The following is a 17,472-nucleotide window of genomic DNA, read 5'->3' as shown; positions in this document are numbered from 1 at the left end:
TGAACAGCTTATAAGTGTGAACAGCTCAGCAAATGTGAAGATGATGGAGGGAAGAATAGTTTCGACTACGCAGAAGGGAATCGTGCTTTATATATACAGAGAATTATAAAGTTATGGATGAAAGAATTGCGTATGCCGGTGTGAGTCAGAATAGTGAAAGCTACAATAGCATAGACTTTGAAGCCATTATATTTACTTTCTTCATTGCCTTGAGAAGAGTTGAGTCTAAACGTTAAAACTTGAGCAATGAAAACGGCAAAGCTACTCTATAGGTAGTCACAGGGAGGCACTATGCACGCAGGCAGGTAACAGAAGAAATGTCCTCTAAAGGCTTCAGGACATCAGAATAAAGTAGCCTAAGCGCTCATCTGAGTCAGTATAAATCGACCAAAGTATTTCGTCTCTTATGCTTTTGGCAGCTAATTCTTCTGACACCACAACAGCACGGAAAGTGTACATGTCATACAATTGCAACTCGAGGCTTTGATCATAGTAATTGAGAAATAAACTTACTCAAGGTGACAATTGGAAAAGGGATCAAGGTGCCTTGCTTATACAACGGCACGATGTACAGACAGAATATTTAACTTTAGGCTTCTCTACTTGTAAGTTTTCAAGACGTCTTGTGACATCCCCTGGCTCATAATGTAAAGTAAGAATATGAGTCTTGCGTGTAAAATCTTAGAAAGCTGACTGCCTGGCTGCTCAGTATCTATAATTATAGTTCGCATCTATGTCCTTCCGTCACGCTCCAAGAAAAAAGTCGACAGGGTCGTCTACCAGAAAGCATTTTTGCTACAGCGCCGCAGAAAGTCTCACAGTTCCCATAGCATACATGCATTGACTTTTCTGTATCCTGCAGAGTATTTAAACAATTCTTTACAGCTTCAAGTTACTCCTTCCATCCTCAAGTCAGTTCTCACGCCTTTGAGCCACCCCTCAACACCCTTTCTTCACAAGACAAAACATTCACAATGGCTTCTGCCCGTCGTTATGTGTCTTCCGACGAGATCCTAAGAGACCTGGATCTGGATAGGGATTACACGATCGCAGATCCATCACGCCCCGCCCCGCCTTCGCGACGTTCTGACCCCCGATGGAAACAAGCTCGAGCACGTTACACCATGGCTGTGTGGCAATCGTTCTCTGATCGACCAGTGCCAGAACGACTGTACCTTCAGGCATATGGACAAACACAAAGAACACAACTGCCAGTGCGAGAGAAGCCCCGTGAAGTGTTGCAAGAGAATTTCCAGGAAGTGTTGGAGGAGAAGCTCCGAGAGGTATTAAAAGAAAGGCCGGATGAACCTGTCACTGGTCAGAATACAGTCGAGACGCATCCCCAAACTCCGGAATAGCAGTTTGGATTGTCGTCCTCCACATCGAGGTAATTATGGCTGCAGGCAAATGTTCTCTGATGAGACCCTAAGCTTGCCATATATCAAGAAGTCTCGACTGCGATCACAAACCACCAGTTAAACTACCATGTTTGCTCCTCAAGAAACGACCGCCTCGACTCCGGTTCGATGTCTTCTTCACACCTCTATTCGAAGCACCTTCGCATTATTTCTCTTCTGTTTACTATTTATCCAATAACCCTAGGTAGACACCATATGCATCGCCATCGGAATTTTGCTGAGTATTCTGCGAGCTATAGTAATCCATTTGTATGTCATCAGAGATAAAGTATTTTAATGCCAAACCGTGTGGTTGTGCTTGTTCCGCGATTGCATAACACAAGCAACCGTCGGCCTTGACATAGCAAGGATCCGAATGAAAGATCTTGGGAATAGAGACTTTGCCATTTATGCTTTCTTCTTGCCTAAAGCATATTCGTATCCAGTGATCACAAGACAGACAGGATTTTCACCAACTCTATTGACTCACTGGACTTTAAGTCTTATTTGGACCCCGCTCGAGATCAGTAGAAAGCGCACGCATAGGAAGAAGACACTCCTCATCCAGAGGGAAAAAACGAAATGAAGTCCCTAGTAGCGCGGACTCTTGAGGTAAGTCAGAGAAATAGCGAGAAACGCATTGAGAGCATTTCTATACTGCGATTGCAATTAAGCTTACATCAAAATTCGGTGAGATGGCCGAGTTGGTTATGGCGCCAGGTTAAGGTTAACCTTAACACCAATTTCCTGGTGGAGCAATCCTCCTGGGTTCGAGTCCCAGTCTCATCAAGATTATCTTTTTGACTTTTTCCCTTTTGTTATTGCAAGTGCCTGCAATTGCCATTTGCTTAATATTACTTTGCGCGGGGGGAAGAAGAGCCTTTTTTTTGTCGTTAGAAGGAGCTATCTTCCTCAACATCCAGTGTATAGGGGCAAGAGGCAATACTACGAGTTATTGCGTGCGTGGTCTGTAGGGGGTATAAGAAAGGAACAACAACAGAAAGAAAAAAGATACTTTGCGCATTGCGAAAAGCTTGTTTCAAGGGCAGGACGAAAGACTTTTTTTTCTCTTTCTTTTTTTCATCGGAGTCTTGATGCGTGAAATGAACTTTGCTGAAAAACTTAGATCCTTACGTTATAAGTGACTTCTTTTTCGCGATGCCATTCCTACTCAGCTTTTACAAGAATCCCGATAGCACCCATTCGCCACCTATCCGAAAGAAATTTCGCCATGGTTCGTCTTATAACGGATCTCTCGAATGAACTACTGCGGGAGATATTGCTCTTCGCTTCCACTTATGACCGGGTTTGCCCATTGCGGAATGTCGCACTCGTGAACAAGCAGATCCGACGAGTTGCCTTTCCCTTGCTAGTACGTCACTGGGAGAGGGACTGCCGCCTCCACCAGCCTGGCCTCGGGTTGTTAGCCTTGCATCTTCTTCGATACCCTGAGCAGCGCACCCAAGTCAAGACTCTGAACTTCATGTCGCCAAACACCCGAACAATGGACGAAGAGGGACGGATCTCGTATGACCAGTCCCCAGTACGTCTACAACCTGAGAGCCTAGCAAAGCTTGCAAGAGCAGCTGGAAAGGCTCTCCCGAATCTCGCCCAGTCGAGTAACTGGGTTGGAAGAATTCAGATAGGAGGCTTTCACGCTGTTGCTGTACTCGTGATGGCTTGGGCAACTCGTGTGACCGACGTGGCGATGGAGCTTCCGCAACCGTATGTCGGTGGCCAGATGAGCGATTCCTATGACATTATTATGAAGTTCTTCCACGGGGCGGCCCAGAAAGCCTCTACTAGCGGCATGCCACTGGCTGAGGTACAGCGCCTTCAGATCGAAACATGGGAGAGGGAGAGTAGCCAACCTGGGGTCATGGAGTTCCCGTTCTCAGTCTTCCAGTTACCCAAGTTGAAGAGACTCCACACGAAGTACCTGGAAATGTCAGATTCGAGCGAATATCCGATCCCAAGGGGTTGCTCAACGGTTGAAGAACTCTTTCTTAACCGTTCAAGAGTCAGAGGAGCCGAACTTCGGAAACTACTCGCTACATGCCCAAGATTACGCGTGTTGCACTATGGCTGGTTCTATATGATACTGGAGCTTGAAAAGAGAACGATAAGAGACGCTCTTATTCACGAAGCTGCATCATTGGAAGAATTGCATTTGGACCTCGAGTCGCATGCCGCCTTGAATTATAGGTACGAATTATTTTTCGGTGCTAACAATAATGGCATGGCTATCGAGCGAAGCTTCGAAAGTCTTTCTCATCTTCGAAGATTCACGCTGGACGTGGAAGACCTACCTGAAAGATTTGGGGATCCAAAGAAAGTCATGCCCAGCTTTCTCATTACCCGGCTACCAGCTTCTCTCGAGGAGTTGACACTCACCTGGGGGAATCTTTGGATGAAGTGTTTAGAGGAGAGTTTCATATCAGTGGGTGAACACGGCTTATGGCTCAGTATTGTGGTGGCCATAAAGACGTTGCTGGAGGAAGCTGGGCCTGGATGCAAATTCAACAAGTTGAGATCTCTAGATGTTACGCAGATTCTTGTTGGATCTAAGGAAATGGGGAAGGTTGTGGAGCTGGGTGAGTCTAAGGGAATCAACGTTTTAGAGTACATTAGACAGTCTCGAGCATGATATCTCTTAATGACAATAATGAACCAACGCAATATGGCCTGAGCACATCTGACTGCAGTCATTCTGATATTGGTGAAATGATGAGGTTGAGTCTAAGGGTCAGGCTACCAAGATAAAGTAGCCTAAGTGCTTTTCTAAGCTTGCATAAGGTGACCAAACTATTTCGTCTCTTATGCTCTCGGCGGCCAATTTTTATGACATCCCAACGGCAAGGTACATGGGATCGGGGCTGTCCAAAGAAATACCATCTTAAGAGCCAATGAGAGAAACAACAGCCGTGGCAGTAGCCCAAACAGCCTGCAGAAAGTCCCCCTGACAATCCAACCCAGCAAACAATCTCTGAACAGCCACGCAGCCAATCGTAGAAGCTACAAAGCATGTGGCGATCTTCTGAGACAAACCACCCCGTAGAATGGCGAAACCGATGATAAGATCGCAGACGGGAATCATGCGTGATGTAGTTGATCCGTCATCTGGACTGCGGTCGTTTTGATATTGGTAGAATGATGAGGTTGATGTTGCACCATGGGTGAAGCGTGAGGCGCTACCGTAGAAGAGGAGGCAGGCTAGAGAGAGCGGGAGGTATGTTTTTAGAGTGGAGAGGGACATGATAGTCATTGCATCAAGTTGAAACTGGAAGAGGTGAATAGGTGAAGTCACTTTGGAGAAGTTGCTGTAGTTGTGAGCTGTGATAAAGTGCTGAGTCAGATTATAGATCCGGCCAACAACCAAAGTGGCCAATGGGGTTGTACACAGATATTTGTGAATCAAGGACAGCTTATCTGAATTATTCACTGTAGTAGTCGAGCGCATCAATGTCATGGTGTTGTTTTGTCCGTATGCTTTGAAGGAACTGTTCCTCAAAATACTGACTTAAATAGAACACATGTGTGATTATTCTCACCATCGGTACAGAGTCTCAGAGACGATAATCATCAGTGTTGGTGAACAAATGTCAAAATATTCTGCACTATCAGAGTAGCAACCTCGTTCTACATACACATAATATCTATCACCTGACAACAAGTATAAAAAAAGACATCTACTCCCTTTACAAACCTATGTCATTTCATATAACCATACACAACGATAGACTATCACCAACCAACAAGCTACTATAAACACTAAACGAGAAACCCTGTCAACATGTGCCTAGAACAAGTCAACGAGCGGCGTTGCAAGGACTGCTACAACCATCTACATGCATGGAGCGTTTTCACAGACTGCAGCAAGAGGCCAAAAAGCGGAAACCGAGAAAAATGCAAGAATTACGTGAAGACAAAAATCTACCACGCTGGATTGTGTACGAACTGCATGGCGGAGCGCGATAAAAAACAGATATCTTACACACTCCCGGGTCCTTATTCGCTCGCACTTAGCTGATCGTAAGCACATAGTTGTTTTAATATAAGGCTCTGGACACCTGATACTTTTACTACCTATACTGTGTTGTGATGGTATCCTTGCTGTATCCTGGAAAACTCAAATCTTGCGGGAAGATGCGCTCCACTCGGAATGAGACACAATCTGATATATCCGATCTGGAGCAAGGGTGTCAATGGAAGTCAATCCAGGTTCGCACAACTGAATGCTACGATGCAGGTAATAGATTATAACCTATGACCGTAGCTCATCTAGCACATACGACCAAAGGTAGTGGAAAATACGGGATCCCGTCCGCTCTCCCATAGTCAAGCCACTAACCGGCGGATTAGTAGTTGGGTCGGTGACGACCAGCGAATCCCCGCTGTTGTATGTTTTTTTGTCATTTTTGAATGTTGACCGATGCTGCAGAAATATCAGTAATAAATTGCATCCTCAATCAAACCTCTTATAAAGAAGTCCACGATGTAAAATGTCAAGTTGAATGCCAAGACCAGTAACGCTATGAGAAAGGTACCTCTAAAAAGAGGCGTCCAATAAAACATCAAACATTGGCTCTCTTCGGAAATGCCATATTTTTAAATGCGCATTGTCCACAAAAGCGATAACAACGTCATCCCGAGGTATCTTGTGGTTCTGCTACACTTCACCGCCTGGAATACGTAGTAAAGTTTCTTGGAAGGGAGAATCGTGAAGAAATACAACACGAAAAAGAATAGCAAATATGGTGGACTCGTTTTGGGGTCCTCAGACCTCTTATTTAAAGTATGTACCACCATGTGAAGAATTGAGGTGTAGTTACTGACTGGCATAGCTTCTGCGAAGAGGTGAATATCTCGATTGAATCCTCTGAGGGATTGAATTGACGTGTCATTTTTAGGATTATGTGGTTACGCGATATATTGCTGAATTCATCAATACTATCAGTAGTCTTACATACGGTTTGTTTTATCTCTAAGTGGTTGGGATCTGCAATTGACCTTGTCTAGTGGCATATGGACTCTATGGCTTGTTGACTTCACCCAAGTTCCCCACGGGTCCGCGGTTGATTTCCTACTGTGGACTTATGGGTGTAGGAATCTGTTCGGCTGGGTACCACATGACTTTGAAGTATCATACTCAGATGTGTAAGTTCAATGCCTCGATTTGTGTGAATCACGCTGATTGTTCTAGCTGATGAGCTATCGATGCATCTGCTTACTACACCTCTCATCTACCGTCTTCTCAGCTTCAAGGCCTCGCCAGAAAAGACAAGGTTGATTGGAATCGTTCTTTCGATCATGTTTACGGTTGTTATGGTCACGCATATGGTCATGGATGAGTTCCTGCTTCATGCTACGACGTTTGGTTTGGGTATCTATGTCATTGCTACCCGAGTGTTGAAGATTATTCCTCAGCAAGTGAAGGACCCTGCTACGAAGAAGAAATTTCAAAACATTGCTGTCCTAGGTCTTGGTAAGTAATGATATCAAATTCACTCCAGAAGACAAGACTAACAGATCAAGGGTCGTTTGGCTTTGGCTACGTCGTTTGGTTAATCGACGAATTCGCATGCCGCTACCTAACCAATGCAAGACACGCCATTGGTCTCCCCTTTGCTTTCCTACTCGAACTTCACGGATGGTAAGTCCCGCGACTAGTCTATATACCAGTGGATAAGCTAACTATTATCAGGTGGCATGTTCTCACCGCTATCGGAGGATATACAGCTGTTGCAGTCATCGATATTGTTACCACGGGAGAAGTGACGGGGGATCCCACGGATACTTTTGCTTGGCCGGTTCCTCTTGCGCTTAAGCTTATGTCTGACCGGAAGAGTTCGGTGAAGCAGGGGTGAACTCGGTGAAAGGACAAACGGGAAAGGATTTGGGATAGATGGAGTTATAGAGTAGAAGCCGGTGAGCAATTCTGGAATATCACGCGAAGAAATAGATTCTAGTGCCCCTTCTCCCGGTCTTGGCTTCAATATCCTTGATTTTGTTACGCCCTTGGCACGAAATATCCCGGAATAATGGAAGTTGGGCAAGAGATCGCGGCCTGACCGACCATATCAAGGTAGTCAGTCCCATCTTCTGCCGGACAGAACTACCCGATAAGATCATTGCCGAATAGCGAGTAGGTCAACCCGTGCCGAAGAAAACCCCATGGGGACAGTGATGAGAGCGTATCACAATTTAAAATCAATCAACGTGGAGATTCAAGAAACTCAACGTGACAATCTCACCATTCTGATACAAAACTGCCTTTACCGGAGGACGGAGAAATAAACCGATATCTTGAAACAAGATAATAAACACGGAAATCTCTGTTAGCTTATGCGTCATGCTCCACAGAATAATCACCATCAACTCTAGATGAATCCAAATGCCGATATCGCCCGAGTACCGTCTCCGGCGTCTAGCCAGTGGGTGACCAAAATAGGAACAACAATTCATTTTCGTATCTCTTTCCCGTGTCTCCGAATGCGGCTCCGCAAAAGATATGTCCCTGGTCAATTACGTGCTCACGATTGCAATAAGCTTAATGGCTCTTACCCACCTGTCTCACCTCTCCACGGTGTTTCCCCGGGGGGTGTTCTGTCTCTTATCTATGAGCTATTAAGCATAATTTTACACGTACATGATCGGCAGTGGAGAAGTGGGCGAAAAGCGGCCTTGAAGAATAACCTTAATGTTCCCTCAAAATAACCTCACCTTCATCAATTGAGGGAGAATCGTGGACGGGATTCTGGAAATGTGCTTGATCATCAACTAAGAAAGATTCCGCTGAGCCTCAATGCAGGTTCAACCAACCATTCTCCCACAGAGTAACATTTTCCTCATTTTTCTTACAAACAGGTTGTACGCCACGTTCTTGTACTACGACGCATCGGGAAGAATGAGATAAGAGAGAAACCGGTCTAGAAGGTCTTGAGTTTAGTTAGTTAGTGGAACCGCTGGACGGAGTTTTCTCGATATTGCTCGGCATGGTGGGTGGGCGGCGTTGAAGAGGTGCAATGCCGAGATGCCAAGATGGAATATCCAGTTTGGCAGATCTTAATAAAGACGAGAGGTATCCTGCTCGGTATGGCTGTGTTCATTTACTGTATCAATTCATCACAATGCCTCAATCAATAGACGTCTCAAGTCCTGCTGCTTACTCCCCCGCCGAAACAGCAGAGCTAATCTGTCGCGCTGGCGTCAAAAAAGGCCGTTCTCGCCCTGACAAGGTCTTCCTCTCCGGCATAACAGGCGGCTGTGTTCTAGCTTTCGGATGCGCTGTGTCATTAACAGCTTTGACGGCACCATGGTATCAAGAAAATGCACCTGGTCTGATTAAGATCATTGGTGCTTTGGTGTTTCCTTTGGGATTGGTTACTGTTATTTTGACGGGCGCTGATTTGTTTACTTCCACGAATCTGGTAAGTTGGTGTTAGTGATGGGGTGGTAGGGCTGGGCTAATCTGGGTAGTTCACTTTTGTTGCGGTGCTTAATGGACGCTTGTCGATATGGAGGATGTTGTTGCATTGGTTCCTGTGTTTCTTCGGCAATCTTGGTGGATGTCTGTTTGTCATGGCCATCATCGTCGGCTGTAAGTCACACCAACACCTTCACTCTCAAACATTTACTGACCTTATGCAGTTGGAGGCATCTTCGATGGTGAGGTATACAGAGAAGAAATCATCTCCTACACAACAAAGAAGCAAATAGCCCCCGAAGCCTACCAAATCTTCCTTCGCGCCATTGGCTGCAACTGGCTTGTTTGCCTCGCATGTTTCCTGGGTGTACAGGCAAAAGACTTGACTTCCAAGGTGGTCGGAATGTGGATTCCCATCTTTGCCTTTGTCGCTCTTGGGTTTGATCACGTTGTCGCAAACATGTTCTTTATGCCATTGGGTATTTGGATGGGTACGCCTGGATTGACTGTCGGGCTTTATATCTGGAAGGGTAAGTCTCGCTCACCTCACATCAATTGAACGGCGCTAATTATTGTAGGCATGATTCCCGCACTTTTTGGCAACATTCTTGGAGGCAGCCTTTGCTGCGGTGTGTACTTTTGGTGGATGTACTTGGCAGATGTAGACGATGAGGAAGTGCCACAAGGCAAGGGTGTTCTACCTCATGGTCATGATAGCCCCTCGGATGAGGAGAGTCAGATGGAGTCACGATAGAGCATTGGGAGTAAAAGCATAGACCTTAGATTTAGACCTAGACAAAAGTAATGACCACTATAGACCATTCAGCTAGCTACTTTGAATCCTAGCTTCCTTCAATCATGGTCATCTTCACCCAGACCGAGACGACATCGGCAGAAAGATCGTCGCCTAAAGCTTAAAGCACCAAAAAGAAGTAGACGAAATGCTAGCCTAGACTGGCATAAATTGTCCCAATTGTTTCATCTGTTAGGGTTCATTCTTTATCTCCTCTCCTAACAGCGCTATGATATCTTTCAACAAGGCAGATTGGCCCTGAATAAGAGGAGAATCTGCTAGAGCCTTGACGCAGGGGAGGGCATACCGGAAGCCATTATTCAACGATCTCAATTCGTAGAGATCCCCAATTGTCTCTCGGATCGTCTGGTTGGGCTGTGGCGTCTGGTCGAGTTGTTTCAACATGTTCTTCTGCCAAGCCAGCTTGTTCTCGCATGCCGCCAACGCAAGTCGTGGCCCGAGACCAGCGGCCCTGAATGTGAGTCGTATAACCTCCTCTAAATTCCCTTTTCCATTGGTAGCATTTTCGGGACAGAACGCCTCTTCCACGTTGGTGATGAACGACTGTACCTGCGACAGAGATTTTCGTGCCCCTTCAATCGTCAGTTCGTCGCCTTGGAGGTAGACGCGTAAAGCATCCCAGTCTCGTGATACAGCTGCCATGAATTCATCTATGTGGAAAGATATTCACTAAAGAAAATAAAGAATGTCTAAAAGCACCATCCTCACCACAGACCGTCGACAAATTCCCTTCGTAATCTATACCCTAGGTCCCCAAAGTCTCATTCGCTCAGCTTCGAAACCAGCCTTGTCCTCAGCAGTAGTCTTTAAGAACCCAATCTCCTTCCAAATATGAATATACTTCCTTACCACCGTCTCCGAAACAGGTCCCACAGCAGCCAACGACTTGGAGTGCTCGAGAGTATTTTTCACATCGAGGACAAGCCCGCCGCATGCCATGCGAAGGTATGTATCTTCGAGAAAATCTGCAAGCAGGGCAGCAGGGTTATCCTGTTGAGGAGCCTTGCGTACGAGGTCGAGCCATTGTTTAAAAGGGACGAGGTTGGGAATGCGAAGGGTGTCGGAGAGAATGGTGTTCACGTCGCGCCATTGTTGGCCGACCGGGTTGTCGATGTGGTAGATGGGATGGGGAACGCGATCGGAGAGGACGAGGTCAGTCAAGGCGTCTGCGATATCGTTGACAGGAGTCCAGTTGAGGTTTCCATCAACATCAGGGAGAGCGTTTAATGTCTGGGATGACTTAATCATGAACCCAAAATGCTCCATTGGGTTCCAGTAACCACTTGTCTTCGACCCAGCAATCTGGCCGAGACGAACAACCATGGGACGGAAGCGGTTGGGATATTTATGAAGCGTCTCATCAAGCATCCTTTCGCAACCCCATTTCGCTTCAGCATATCCGTTACCGAGGAGTGAATCGATAGTAGCTCTCTGCTCAGGAACAACGATCTTACCAGTCTGACCAGCTGCAAGACCCCATTGTCCAACGACACCAATGGATGAAACCATCTGGAAGCTGAACTTGAAGTCCTCAGGGCGACTAGAAGCACAGGCGTGACCAAGATCGAGAAGGTTGCGGAAGACCTGGAACTGAGACTCGAAGCCAGAAAGAGGACGCTTTGCGCTCATGGGCCAGGCATTGTGGATGATGTGGGTGACATACTGCACCATGCAGGCCCACTCACTATCCTTGAGTCCAAGCTTGGGCTTCGAGGTATCGGCCTGGAAGATTCGAAGTTTGGACTTAAGATGCTCAGGGAAACGGATGCCCTTGTCGCGCATGGCCTTGTACTGACGAGTGGCAGGGTCTTCCTTATTTTGGCGGTTGAGACAGACGACCGTGCGAACCTCTTCGAGTTGGGCGATGGCATAGACGAGATGGCTACCAAGACCGCCTGATGCGCCGGTGATGAGAACAACGCTCTCATTCTTGCCAAGAGCAGGGCCGGTGGGGGTGGAAGTTGGCGCCGAGAAACCAGCTGTGTACTTCTGCACAAGTTCAGTAATAGCCTTCTCCCGCGAAGCAAGAGTGGTGATATCGCTGTGCACAACAGCAGTCTCTTTAGCAACTGCCTCGGAAACAACCGGCGCCGGGACATCAACAGGTTTGCTCTCAACAGGTGCCGTCTCAGGGACACCCATCTCCTTGGCGAGCATACTTCTCAGATCAGCGACAGTCTGACACTCCATGAACAACTGCTCATGGCCAACATCCAAGTCAAAAGCATCCTGGAAACGACTGGCAATGACAAGCGAGAGCAGCGAGTCAACACCACAATCCGCAAAGTTCGTATCATCGTCCAGATCAGCGCGCGCGACACCACTCTCCTCGGAGATGATCTCCAGAGCACGCTCGAACTCGACATCGATCGTCTTCACAAACTCTTCTCGAAGCTCAGGCGTGGCACTGCCGCTTGTATCGGTCTCGCGACCAGAGTCGCTAGCCGCAGAGCTTGAACTTCCGCTAACATCTTCATCAGGTCCTTGCAGGAAATCGCGAAGGTTCTTGACAGTGGGATGTTCGAAGAAGAGAGCGTTGAAGTCAAGATCGATGTCAAGTTCTTCTTGAAAGCGGGCGGATATGGTGAGACCAAGAAGGGAGTCGATTCCTACATCCGAGAATGTAGTTCCGTCGGTGAAGTCGGCGACTTCGATGCCGCTTTCTTCCGAGATGATGCGGATTGCGGTCGAGAACTTGGTAGTTACCATCTTGGCTGAAGGCTTGGACTGAATCGGCCTGGATGGTGAGGCTGAAGGCTTAGACGGGGTGGTTTGAGGCTTGTCATGGACTTGGCGTTGAGGTTGACCCTTCTTACCACTCTCAATCGAGAGGATGACCTTGAGGACTCGTCGTGGAACGCCCTGGATCTAGAAAAGAGTTAGTATCGCGTCACGGCATAATTGGTGTCAGCACTCACCGCAATCTGTCCGAAGAAAGCGACAACTCGATCGCCATCAAAGATTACGACATCACCATACCAAAGCTTATCCTCGCCCTCAAACATTTGAGTATAAGTAGTATACTGCTTCTCAAAGTCCAACTCCTCAAATAACTCCAAAGAGCCCCAGCCATGATTCATGTAAACATCGACATCGATATCCGTATGATCATTGCAGTTCATGGCGAAACCACACGACTGGGTAAGTGCATCAATGACAGCAGGATGAGTATGGAAATCTCCATCGCGCTTCACAGTGCCGAAGCTGATCTTACTGGATGCTTCGAGGGTTGTGCTGTTGAGAACTACTTCGTCAATGGCGCGGTAGTCATCGTGGAAGCGTGCGAGAGGTCGTATCATGCGGTATGCCATGGGGCGGTTGAAGCGGGCGCTTTCGCCGGTTGTGATTTGGGAGCGGAGGTTTTGCATCTTCTGGAGTGTGCCCGAGGCTTCAGACTGGAGGGATTGTTGGTGACTTCTGTCTTGGAAGCGGACGACGCATGTTGAGTGTTCCTGCAGGTTGCCCTTGGCCTATGGAAAGTCAGCACTGAAGCGTGATATGGAATGGTGAGTACTTACATCGAAGGACATGAACTTGATCGACACGGAGTTGGACAACCAGTCAGCTTCAGCATGAGCCTGAATAGGTTGCTTCGATCCATCACCTCGCAAAATTAAGGCTTTCTTGATGTCCATCTCCGAAACAACAACCATATTATCCTTATTCTGAGGCTGATACTTCTCAAGAAGGTACTTGCCAAGCGTCAAACCGATATCCGCATACACAGATGGAGTGCAAAGCGGGATGCCATCAACCTCATGACCCTGAACAAGAGGACTCAGATCCTTGCGAGCGATATCAGCCTCAACGATGATATGCGTCTTGTTCGAATCGCCACTCTCCTCAACAACATTGTGAATAGTAGTGCTCTCAAGGTTAGGCGCATTGCTGATGACCAGAGGAGGGTCACCCTTTCGGAGTGACCAGTCGTTGACATACTTCATCCAGTACTCCTTGAGATCCCAGCTGTAAGCCGGAACTGCAACGACGGAGTGTGAACCTGGGAAGCTGCTCTGGTACTCTGCCCAGTTGATGGTAGAGCCAGAGTCATAAAGAGTCTTGAGTGCGGCGGAGAGCATCTCCCATGGTGCCCTACCACGTTGGAGTGAGGTGATGCATGTGATCTGTTGACCGAGAGTAGGCTTGACCATGCCTGTGACAGCGGGGTGTGGACCAACTTCAAGCATCATGTGGCGATCGCTAATGGTACCGTCGCGATACGCGGTTGTCAGAGCGGAGAGCATATTGACAGGTTGACGAGAGTGCTTGGCGAGGTAAGAAGCGCTGAAGACATCGCCATCTTCAACAACGGTACCATCAAGAGGACAGAGAACGGGGATGGTGGGCTCAGAGAATGTGACCTTCTTAGCCAAGCCCTCAATGTCACCAACCATCGGTTCAAGCTGAGAAGAGTGAAAAGCGTAAGGAACCTTGAGTAAGGTAGTCTTGAAGCTTGCCGTGGCTAGAATCTCCTTGACCTTGGTGATTTGGTCATTCGGTCCCGCTAGGACAGTCTCAACAGGAGAGTTGATACAAGCGGTCTCATACTCTTCACCCTTCAGAGCCTCAGAGATCTCACCTTCAGATCCCTTCACCACAAGCATGGCATGGGTACCGCGAGAGCACTTCGTCTCAAGTAGCTGCGCCCTACCACCAACAAGGAAAAGAGTGTCAGTGTCCGAAAGAACACCAGCGACATTGAGAGCGGCATATTCTCCAAGACTGTGTCCAACAACAGCGCTTGGAACAATACCCCAGGAAGCCCAGAGTTTGCTCAGTGTGATCTGAAGAGAAACACTGGCGAGTTGGACAAGCGAGGGTGCAAACTTGGAGACGTCTTGTTCCTCTGACTCAATGAAGGGAATCATGGAAGGGAAGCCCAAGTTCTGAGCGATCTGGTCCAGTTGGAGAAGTTCCGTGCGCACGAAGGGGTTTTCTTCGAGGAGCTGCTTTCCCATTCCTGGGTACTGTGCTCCTTGACCTGTGAAGCTGAAGACAACCTTTGGTGCGCTCTTAGGACGATTGACGCCAGTGTTGTTCTGCAGGGCAGTCTCGATCTTTCCACAGATCTCGCTTGGAGTGGATCCTGAGATGAGAACGCGATGCTGATGGTGGATGCGACGAGCAGTAGTCGTGTATGAGAGCTCAGGCAGAGAGACATCGGAGTTCTCAGAAAGGAACTTGAGCATGGATCTCATGTTACCCTGAAGAGAAACACCACTCTTGGCCGTGAAAGCAATAGGGAACTGAACTCTAGAGTCCTTTCCAGCGACAAGCTCCTTCTTGAGTGGCGCATCCTCAATCAACAACGCGGAATTACCACCTGCAGCACTGAAGTTATTCACCATAACCCGTCTCGGCACATCAACACTGACTTTTTCCCAAGGCGTAGGTTCAAAAGCAATCTTGACACCCCTCTCCTCAAAATCAGTAGGGAAGCGATGGTTAATCTTGGTCTTGATACCACAGTGCGGAACAATGGTGTTCTTCTTCATCATCTGGAGAACCTTGATGACGCTGCATACTCCAGAAGCTGCTTCACCGTGGCCGATGTTGGATTTTGCTGAGCCGATGAAAAGGCGTTGGTCTTTTGTTCGAACGGCTTTAGAAGTGGCTGGTGGTGCAAAGGTTTCCAGGACTGATGACATCTCTGTTGCGTCGCCGGCTTGGGTTCCTGTTCCGTGCATCTCGACGTAGCCGATGCTGTAGGGATCGACGGCTGCTTCATTGAGGATCTTGTTGAAGATGACACGTTGAGCTCCGACATGAGGGCGGGTGATACTCTCTGACTCGGCGGAGTGGTTTGTGTATGCGCCGAGTACAACACCCAGGATAGGATCATTCTCCGCAAGGGCATCATCAAGTCTCTTCATGATGATCGTAGCGACACCTTCACCGCGACAGTAACCATCAGCACCATCGTCAAAAGTCTTACAGTTACCCGTGCGCGACAAGAAATGTCCACGGTCAAGACCAGCATGGAAGTCAGGGTTTGTTAAGACATTAGTACCGCCCGCAATAGCAGTATCGACATCATTCTGCCAGAGAGCATTGCAAGCAAGATGAATACCAGCCAAACTGGAAGAGCACGCTGTATCAATAGCGTAACTCGGTCCGCTGAACTTGAAGAAGTAGTTGATGCGGCCTGGAATAAAAGCTCTGTTTCCACCGGGAATGAAGTACGTATCGATATTCTGGGCACTGTTGGTTTCCAACCAATCGTTGCTGGTGACACCATAAAAGACACCGACACGATCAGGTCGGGTAGAAGGAGTAGCATCTGGGACGATACCAGCTTGTTCGATAGCTTCGTAGGCTGTCATGAGAGCGAGTCTCTGGGCTGGATCAACCTGAGGAGCTTCTCGGGGAGAGATGTTGAAGAAGCGAGCGTCGAATGAGGCAGGGTCATCGAGCCAGCAGCCGAAAGGGGTGGCGCCGGTGTTCTTGGTCTTTCCGGTAGGGTCGACGTGAGTCTTTTGATCCCAGCGGAGACTTGGGACAGGCTTGTGGACGTCTAGACCCTTGTAAAGAAGATCCCAGTATGCTTCGTTGTCCTTGGCACCGGGGAAGCGACCTGACATGGCGACGATGGCAAGCTTGGGCTTACTTGTTCCCGAGTCAGGAATGTTCTCAAGCTTGATCTTCTGGCTTGAAGCAGTAGTATCAGGAACAAGAGACCGGAGAGAAGTCTTCTTGAGAGCAGTGTAGATCAAATGCTCAGCCGTGGTACCAATTGGCACAATACTAAACTGCTCTGCAGAAGCATCTTCCAAAGAAGCTTGAACCCCTTCAAAGATGGAGCTCCAGCGAAGAGGATGGAGAAGGACTTGAGAGATAGCATCTTCAAGGAGTGTGACGAAGCTGCGCTCCTCAAGCTTGACGCCTGTGCTTGAGAGAACGGGGATCTGCTCTGAGAGGGCTGTAGCTTTGTTGAGCATCAGACTGGCGATGATCCTATGGGCATCTTTCTTAGAGTAAAGGTGAGGAGCATGGTATGCGCCAAAGATAGGAATGCTCTTGGAAACGATACCCTTGGAGGCGAGACAGTGTGTAAGATCAGACAGACGTTTGGGCGGACCACTGACAGTAATGCCATTGGGAGCATAAGCGCTGATATATGGTCTACTCGTCAAGGGTAGGTCATTGTGCGCATTGTATTCCTCAAGACCAGCAACTGCCTTTTGTCCCGGAACGAGAAGGGCCCAGCTCTGATCTTGCGAAGAGTCGACCCTTCTAGCGGTATCAGTGACAAGCAGACCAGTTCTGAAAGAGGCAATGACAGCTGATACAGCCATGGGAATAAGGTCTGCTGTGAAACTACTGCAACTGATAGCTGCAGCTGCAAAGGCGCCTGTACAAAGACCAACGACCCTTGTATTCTGTGCATCATATGACGAAATGCCTGCTTGACTACCTAGTGTTAGCATTGACCTGTAACTCTAATGCATAACATACCTGATGAATGTGGCAAGTTGGTAAAGCGTAGTCATGGCCATATCAAGCGCAACACATCGCTGTCCACTCTGATCCCAAAGAAGAAGATCTTCAAGACATGTAAATCGTGGAAGATCTTTTCGAATGCTATAAGGAACCTTGAAAAGCTCCACGCGGATGGCATGGTATCCCTTGTTCAGAAAGTCTTGGAGGAAAAGATTGTCGCGCTTTTGGAAGAGGGTCTTTAAGTGAGGCTGGATCTCAAAGGTTTGATCTCCGAAGAGATATAGCTTGAAATGAGAAGCCATGACAAAGGTGTTGAATCTTGTAAAGATGTAGGTTGAAGTCTAATTGTTTGTCTATTGTTTGCTGCTATCTCAGAGTCTTTGAAGCGATACTGT

General features: G+C 47.8%; 6 protein-coding genes and 1 non-coding gene across 7 annotated transcripts; 4 read left to right on the top strand and 3 right to left on the bottom strand.

Annotated features, from left to right (window-relative positions):
* Window positions 1–2,086: 2,086 nt before the first annotated feature.
* On the top strand, window positions 2,087–2,186 carry B0J16DRAFT_t260. The gene has a single exon. It is a non-coding gene; the product is annotated as a tRNA-Leu (tRNA).
* Window positions 2,187–2,585: 399 nt separating this feature from the next.
* On the top strand, window positions 2,586–4,044 carry B0J16DRAFT_402680 (uncharacterized protein; the record flags this gene model as incomplete). Its single annotated transcript, XM_046132671.1, has 1 exon — window positions 2,586–4,044. The coding sequence occupies exon 1, from the start codon at window positions 2,629–2,631 to the stop codon at window positions 4,042–4,044; it is 1,416 nt and encodes a 471-aa protein (XP_045979852.1). The 5' UTR covers window positions 2,586–2,628.
* A 55-nt stretch (window positions 4,045–4,099) lies between these two features.
* B0J16DRAFT_346577 (uncharacterized protein) lies at window positions 4,100–4,686 on the bottom strand. Its single transcript, XM_046128462.1, has one exon. The coding sequence runs from the start codon at window positions 4,660–4,662 to the stop codon at window positions 4,294–4,296; it is 369 nt and encodes a 122-aa protein (XP_045979851.1). The 5' UTR covers window positions 4,663–4,686; the 3' UTR covers window positions 4,100–4,293.
* Window positions 4,687–6,103: 1,417 nt separating this feature from the next.
* On the top strand, window positions 6,104–7,366 carry B0J16DRAFT_346575 (ceramidase). Its single transcript, XM_046128461.1, has 7 exons — window positions 6,104–6,192; window positions 6,242–6,254; window positions 6,308–6,368; window positions 6,417–6,554; window positions 6,601–6,882; window positions 6,933–7,050; window positions 7,102–7,366. The coding sequence occupies exons 1-7, from the start codon at window positions 6,152–6,154 to the stop codon at window positions 7,262–7,264; spliced, it is 816 nt and encodes a 271-aa protein (XP_045979850.1). The 5' UTR covers window positions 6,104–6,151; the 3' UTR covers window positions 7,265–7,366.
* Window positions 7,367–8,527: 1,161 nt separating this feature from the next.
* B0J16DRAFT_387104 (Formate/nitrite transporter) lies at window positions 8,528–9,577 on the top strand (the record flags this gene model as incomplete). The annotated part of the gene is made up of 4 exons (XM_046131639.1): window positions 8,528–8,827; window positions 8,877–8,997; window positions 9,048–9,353; window positions 9,402–9,577. The coding sequence occupies 4 exons, from the start codon at window positions 8,528–8,530 to the stop codon at window positions 9,575–9,577; spliced, it is 903 nt and encodes a 300-aa protein (XP_045979849.1).
* Window positions 9,578–9,808: 231 nt separating this feature from the next.
* B0J16DRAFT_387103 (uncharacterized protein) lies at window positions 9,809–10,279 on the bottom strand (the record flags this gene model as incomplete). The annotated part of the gene is made up of 1 exon (XM_046131638.1): window positions 9,809–10,279. One exon carries the CDS (start codon window positions 10,277–10,279, stop codon window positions 9,809–9,811), a length of 471 nt encoding a protein of 156 aa, XP_045979848.1.
* A 96-nt stretch (window positions 10,280–10,375) lies between these two features.
* On the bottom strand, window positions 10,376–17,379 carry B0J16DRAFT_357305 (uncharacterized protein; the record flags this gene model as incomplete). The annotated part of the gene is made up of 4 exons (XM_046129534.1): window positions 10,376–12,505; window positions 12,556–13,107; window positions 13,156–17,047; window positions 17,093–17,379. 4 exons carry the CDS (start codon window positions 17,377–17,379, stop codon window positions 10,376–10,378), a joined length of 6,861 nt encoding a protein of 2,286 aa, XP_045979847.1.
* Window positions 17,380–17,472: the final 93 nt, after the last annotated feature.

Source organism: Fusarium flagelliforme (genome assembly GCF_020744385.1).
Source record: "Fusarium flagelliforme strain FIESC 12 MPI-CAGE-AA-0113 chromosome Unknown B0J16scaffold_6, whole genome shotgun sequence".
Taxonomy (NCBI): domain Eukaryota; kingdom Fungi; phylum Ascomycota; class Sordariomycetes; order Hypocreales; family Nectriaceae; genus Fusarium; species Fusarium flagelliforme.
The sequence above is the reverse complement of the archived record's forward strand: the minus strand, read 5'-3'. Positions and strand labels throughout refer to the sequence as shown.

Excerpts from the sequence above, each read along its gene's own strand:
- B0J16DRAFT_346577 (XM_046128462.1), bottom strand. The coding sequence starts at position 4,662 with ATGACTATCATGTCCCTCTCCACTCTAAAAACATACCTCCCGCTCTCT.
- B0J16DRAFT_346575 (XM_046128461.1), top strand. The coding sequence starts at position 6,152 with ATGGTGGACTCGTTTTGGGGTCCTCAGACCTCTTATTTAAA. Across the intron at positions 6,883-6,932 it reads CATTGCTGTCCTAGGTCTTG|GGTCGTTTGGCTTTGGCTAC; the intron begins GTAAGTAATGAT and ends TAACAGATCAAG. Across the intron at positions 7,051-7,101 it reads CTACTCGAACTTCACGGATG|GTGGCATGTTCTCACCGCTA; the intron begins GTAAGTCCCGCG and ends AACTATTATCAG.